The following is a 6,618-nucleotide window of genomic DNA, read 5'->3' on the forward strand; positions in this document are numbered from 1 at the left end:
ATGTTGAACACATCTCTTTACTTCCTATTTTCTTTTTGCATCATGATAAGTTAGGATTGACTAATTATAGATTTGGTGGTGTTTAAGTGGGTCTTGGTTGAAACCTCCCACTCTTTCTTTTTCTATTTATAATATTTTATCTTTATAAAATAGGTCAAATATATTCTTAATTTCTCTATAATCTTTTTTTTAATTAAAAGACTTTAATTTAATTTGTTTGTCTCAAAGTGTGTCATTTATATATTTTTTATGTCTAAAAATAAATACTCTATGTAATATTTATTATTATTTTATTATTATGCCTTTATTTATTTTCAACTACATTCTTCACCCATAGTTATAAGAAAAGAAATTGATTCCTATTATAAACAAAAGTCATTAATTTATAAATTAATTAATATTTGTATTATTAGTATAGCTTTCAATTAATGTAAAAGCATTTAATTTTATAATTAATTGATCAAATATAATTAAAGATATTATAATAAATTTTACTGATTGTAAACGAAATAAAAAAAATTAATTATTTTAAACTAATTTTCTTAATTAATATACTAACTATAGTTAATAAAGATATTGGAAAAGGCATGGAAAGGAAGTCTTCAAGTGTCGGAGTCCTTGTGCTTGCGAAATCGGAACTCAATGTAACAATTATACACTCAAAAGAGAAACCAGTTGACCAATGATGACGTGGCAGAGAGAGAAAACGGGAGCAGTGAGTTAGTTAGTCAATGCAGAATTCAGTTACATAGTGATTCTTGAAATCATTTCTGCTTAGGCGGAGAAGTTCATACATGTTCTGCGTTTCTCTTTTCATCCTCCATCATCTCTGTTTTCTGCATTTTCTCAACTGCTCCATTTTCTTTCGCCAAAACGCCTTTGATCCCAGTCGTTTTGCTCTATTACGGCGACATGGCTGGGAGACGTTTCGCAAAGCAGCTTAGTTATTCAATCGTTCAAACTCGAACGCAGGCTAGGGTTTACAATGTTAACTTTACATTTTAACTAATTCAGTGTGATTTTTGTTTTTCTTGAACTCGGGATATAGTAATCGGATCAATGCATACATTTAGGTTCAGGCTTGTTTGTTTGCAGGTGAAAAGGCATCGATCTGAATTTGGAATGATCAAAGATTTATTGAGTCGAAATTATGAATCTCACCATAAGTTTCAAGGTAATTCATAAACTATAGCAATATAAAATAAAGTCTATACATAAATAGAAGACAAACGCCATGCTGCTCTTTTTATAGTATGCTTGTTTGAAGTACTTGGGAAACTATTATTGGCTTTAGCTATTGCTTGTTTTACTTACTCTCAAATTTATGTAGGGAGTAGGCATTTCTTCTCCCAGGAGAGATCTCAGTTCAGATTTCTAGGAAATCTGGCCCGGCCACCAAGTGGTTCATCTGATGTTGAGGAAGTCTCTCATGATCAAAGTGACCCTGAAGTCATGATTAGAGCATTTGAAAGTCAGCCATCTCTGCATACGAATTATTTGGCGTTTTCGAAATATGTCGAAGCATTAGTAAAAGTTGACAGGCTGGCAGAAAGTGAATTTCTCAAGAATTTGCTAAGAGGTGACTAATTGGCTAGAATTTTTCCATTTTATATTGACTATGTTTGCATGTCATTGTGCTTTGCTCTGTTTGATCTTCTAACCTTGCTCAAGGAATTAAGGTTTTTCATCCAAGTTAAAAGACTGAAGGTGTGGATCTATTTGCATTGCATTTAGAATCTTTAACTTGTTGTGTATTATGGTAACTTTAATCATAATCTTTTGTTGGGGATTATGAAGTTTGATTTCACTTATAGTCATTGTGAACAAAAGAGACTCCTACTTTTATCTTCCTAGTAATGCGGAAGTACTTCAATCACAATCATCATACCTCTTTTGACCTTTCATTAAGTGATAGGAACCATGGTTTTAAATTGCGGCTGCGGTTGCGGTTATTGTGGCTGTTGCGATATGGATTGCGGTCGTTACAGCATGAATTTGTTTTTTATGAGCATAAAATATTATACTTTATTATTTATTTTATGTTTTACACATGTTTCATTTTCTCTCTAAATTTTCATATATATATTTCATTAAAAATTCGCGATCACTTTGAATATCTTTAATCCTTTTGAAACATACCTTAAATTTATAATATAAAGAGGAAGAAACGTAGAACAAGTAATTTTTACAAGAAAGGCATAATCGGTTGAGGCATGATGCGGGTTGATGCGTCCGTTGCGGTGTTATGATGTGGCCGTTGCGGCGTTATGATGTGGTTTTTAGTGTGATTTACAATCACACCGCAATTGCGGCTTGTTGCGGATGCGGCAACTACCACAACCGCAATATTGCCCCCGCATCATGTGACGCGGTCCGCAATTTAAAACCATGATAGGAACTAGTATAATTTCATAAAAGTTGCATTTTATAGATGGGATTAATAAATGACGGATGTACCAAATCCAAAATCTTATATATATCTATGGTGCCTGCAGAATTGAAAACTTGGCATTGCAATTATCCACTTGTCAAAATTTGTTATTCAGCTACTTTTTCAATCAGCTTTTTGAATATTCCATTCTTTTGCACAGTTTACCGACCAAAAATACAACCCGAGGTATCTAAATCTTCAGCTATTTCTAGTTCAGTGAAAATGGAAGAAAGTAGTACAGGTGGCCTAGCTGTAATTAGAAATGTGAGAGAGCCTACAAAAGATGAAATTCTTGGAAATTTCGAAGACCAGCAATGGCATACAATTTGGTTAATTGCACTGGCTTTCATCCTAGTTTGTGGTTTAGGAGGTTTCATCGTGTATCAAAGAATCAGTAAAGGTATTTTGTGTCAACATAACTTACAAACCACTGAGTTTGATTCAATATTCAATCTGAACTTGATGGGCATGTCCTCTGTTTTGTCTTTTTATCCTTTTTTTCTGTAACACTTTTCACCTTTCTTAGGACTTGGTATGTATGAAGAAGTGCAACCCAATATGCAGACAAGTACTAAATTTAGCGATGTGAAAGGTGTGGATGAGGCAAAGGCTGAACTTGAAGAAATTGTTGATTACCTAAGAGATCCTAAGGTAGACTTTTCCGGCATAAATACATGTTCTCTCTCTCTCTCTCTTGCATGCATTTCTCACACTCGAGTGAAATAGTTATACGATTGACATGTGTCCTAAGCTATTCCAATACCTTTGATTACTGATATGATGCAATGGGAAGTTTTGTTATTCTTTGGGGTGGAAATTTTAATACAAATTTATGAAATAGTAATAATTCTTTTGTTGACAAGAAAAATGTCGTTTTAATACAAGAGGCAAATAGTCAAAGTTGTTGAGAAATCAGTTCTATTGCTCTGGATGATAATTTCGAAACAAATTTGATGTATATAGAACATACTCTTATTCTTAGGTTTTTTATAAGCTTCCTAACTTACTAGAGTTGTACCTTTCAATATGCTAACTCAATATTAAAATATGCCTGCTATAGTGTTATAACTGTCTGTTGGTAACTGTTAAATTAGTTGGACTGAGTTTGTAAGCATAAATAGAGCTTTTTGGGTTATGCTTCAAACTTAAAACCCCAAAACAAATTCTCAGACTCTCATTTGTGTTTCTCATTCTGTTTCTTCAAACTTTCAAACAATGTTGCGTCTCTCTCGTTCTTCTCACATTGTATGCTAATTAATTCTGTTTTTTTATGTATATTTCTTTCTCCTTTTTTTCCTGCTCTCTTTTCTTGTAATTCTGGTTTATGTCTTTACTTCACAGTAATTCTTTCTGTTTTCCTTTTTCTTTTTTATGCTGTTATTTTCTCTCTCTTTTATCCTCTTTCATTCATGTGTTGTACTGGTATTCATTATCCCCTACCTTCTAATTCCCTACAGATTCCAGCATGTTCCCTAGTATTTATAGCCAGATATTTATTTATTCTATCTACAGGCTTTTGCCATTGGTTGCAATTCCATTTATCATGTTTCTCATCAGGCTCAGTTACTGTTTTAATTGGTGTCCAATCTTTTTCTTATCATTTTCTTCAAGATCAGATTCTGTATTGTTTTGTACTATCTTGAGATAACTTTGTTCCCTTTTCACAGCGCTTTACTCGTCTTGGTGGTAAACTCCCAAAAGGTGTCTTGCTTGTTGGCCCGCCTGGCACTGGTAAAACAATGTTGGCCAGAGCTACTGCTGAAGAGGCTGGGGTTCCTTTCTTCTTGTGCAGTGGAAGTGAATTTGAAAAGATGTATATTGGTTATGGTGCACAAAGAGTGAGTGATCTTTTTACTGCTGCAAAGAAGCGCGCCCCTTGTGTAATCTTTATTGATGAGATTGATGCTATTGGTCGAAAACGAAATCCAAATGACCAAATGCACGTGACTATTAGTCAATTGCTTGTTGAGCTAGATGGATTCAAAAAAAATGAAGGCATAATTGTGATTGGTGCTACTAACTTTGAGGAGTCACTAGATAAGGCTTTGGTGAGACCTGGGCGATTTGATCACCGTGTTGTTATTCCCAAACCAGATTTAAAAGGACGACAACAGATTTTGGAATCTCTGATGTCAAAGGTATTGTCTTACTCTATTGGAAGAATATTTTTCTTGTATCTTTGGGTTGAATGGCTTAAATTTTTTGAGGTATGTGTGCTTGCGCTATATTGGTGCAATGCATAATGTAATATAGAATTGTTAAACTTAGAAGGAAAATTCTCACATCTGTTTCTTACTCCAATATGATTCAGGTTCTGAAGGCGGATGATGTTGATCTGATGATCATTGCTCAGTGTACACCCGGGTTCTCTGGTTCTGACCTTGCAAACTTGGTTAATGTTGCTGCCCTGAGGGCTGCCAAGGTCGGCGCCAAAGCCGTGAGCATCCATGATTTAGAGTTTGCACGGGAGAAGATTATGATAGGAAGCGAACACAAATCAGGTGTTATGTCTAAGAAGTCAAGAAAGCTTATTGCATTCCATGAGAGTGGCCATGCCTTAGTGGCAACATATACTGATGGTGCGCGTCCTATTCAAAAGGCAACTATTGTACGGCGTGGGAGGTCTCTAGGCATGGTTTCTCAACTGCCGGACAAAGATCAGACCAGTTACTCGCGTAAACAGATGCTTGCTAGGCTTGATGTTTGTATGGGAGGTCGGGTTGCTGAAGAGCTAATTTTTGGAGAAAGTGAAGTTACTTCTGGTGCCGCCTCAGATCTTGGAAAGGCAACTTTATTGGCCAGGGAAATGGTTACAAGGTATGGTATGAGTACTGAAGTTGGTCCGGTCACTCACAATTACTATGATAATGGGAGAAGTATGAGCTCAGAAACTAGGCTGCTTATTGAGAAAGAAGTGAAGAACTTACTGGAGAGAGCTTACAACAATGCAAAAACTATCCTAACCACCCATGAAAAGGAGCTTCGTGCACTTGCAAATGCTCTTCTGGAGCATGAGACACTTACAGGAAGTCAGATAAATGATTTACTTGCAAAAGTCAAATCCCAGTAGCCGGAGCCGCAGTCACGTGTAACCAAAACCAATGAGCAGGTAAAGATTAAAAAAAGGTAGTGTGGCATTAATAGATTGGACTGTGATCATAGCATTCATCTTCTGCTTATATCTAGCACACATCTTCCACTCATTTTCAATCTATTTTTACAACGACATACTTTTTCCCTTTAGTTTTAGTTTTTAACTCAGTTAAATACATTACATTGATAGAAAGCTCTCTCAATATTACACATAATACAAACTACTACATGCTATTAGCAAACAATGCACACTCTTTGTCTTTCACGTTAATGTCCAAAACGATTTTCTTGCTCTTGGAAAAACTCAATGCAGTAAAAACCTTTGAAGTTGTGTTACAAGTAGGCATGGCAATATAACCCGTACCCGCGGGTACCAATCCGAACCCGCCCCGAAGTTGACGGGAAAAACCCGCTTTGATTGGGTTTGGGTTCGGGTTTGGATTTTCTCCCATTTTAAAATATGGGAACGGGTCGGGTAATGGGGACACTAGTACCCACCCCGAACCCGTCCCCGAACCCGTCCGGTTTATTTCATTATGTACATTATTATTTATTTTCATTATGTACATTATTATATATTTAAAGTATTTGAAATGTATGTATGAAATTTTTTTAGAATGTTTTATTTTATTATTTGAAATGTAACTTTATTTTATAAAAATAAATGTTTCTATTAAAAAAATTGATTTCACTAGATGAATGGTGGCGGGACGGGGATACCCGAACCCAACCCGAACCCGTTTGGAACGGGTTTGGGTTTTGATTCTCCATCCCCGTTTGGATTTGGGGCGGGGAATGGGGATGGTTTGGGGATTCGGGTTTGGGTTTGGGGAGGTAAAAACCGTCCCCGACCCGCCCCGTTGCCATGCCTAGTTACAAGCATCTATTTTGTTTTAATTTATGATGAATTGTAAATAAAAACTCTCAAAGATTGTGAGCAAACATTATTTGTGCTTGCTTATTATCATGTTTTAGTTGTTGATATAGTATTTGTAGACAAATTATACTTGATTGGTGTTTAATTCAAATTTGTCCGAATGAGGATCAGATTCTCTCAAATATGTTGTGCGATGGTTTTTTTATGTTTATTGTAT

The 6,618-nt window shown here is 35.6% G+C and overlaps 1 protein-coding gene across 1 annotated transcript; it reads left to right on the top strand.

Moving 5' to 3' along the window:
• Window positions 1-597: 597 nt before the first annotated feature.
• On the top strand, window positions 598-5,769 carry LOC127087923 (ATP-dependent zinc metalloprotease FTSH 4, mitochondrial). Its single transcript, XM_051028842.1, has 7 exons — window positions 598-987; window positions 1,096-1,174; window positions 1,331-1,579; window positions 2,592-2,831; window positions 2,958-3,082; window positions 4,099-4,569; window positions 4,743-5,769. Exons 1-7 carry the CDS (start codon window positions 913-915, stop codon window positions 5,499-5,501), a joined length of 1,998 nt encoding a protein of 665 aa, XP_050884799.1. The 5' UTR covers window positions 598-912; the 3' UTR covers window positions 5,502-5,769.
• The last annotated feature ends 849 nt before the right edge of the window (window positions 5,770-6,618 follow it).

Source organism: Lathyrus oleraceus, chromosome 5, assembly GCF_024323335.1.
Source record: "Lathyrus oleraceus cultivar Zhongwan6 chromosome 5, CAAS_Psat_ZW6_1.0, whole genome shotgun sequence".
Classification (NCBI taxonomy): domain Eukaryota; kingdom Viridiplantae; phylum Streptophyta; class Magnoliopsida; order Fabales; family Fabaceae; genus Lathyrus; species Lathyrus oleraceus.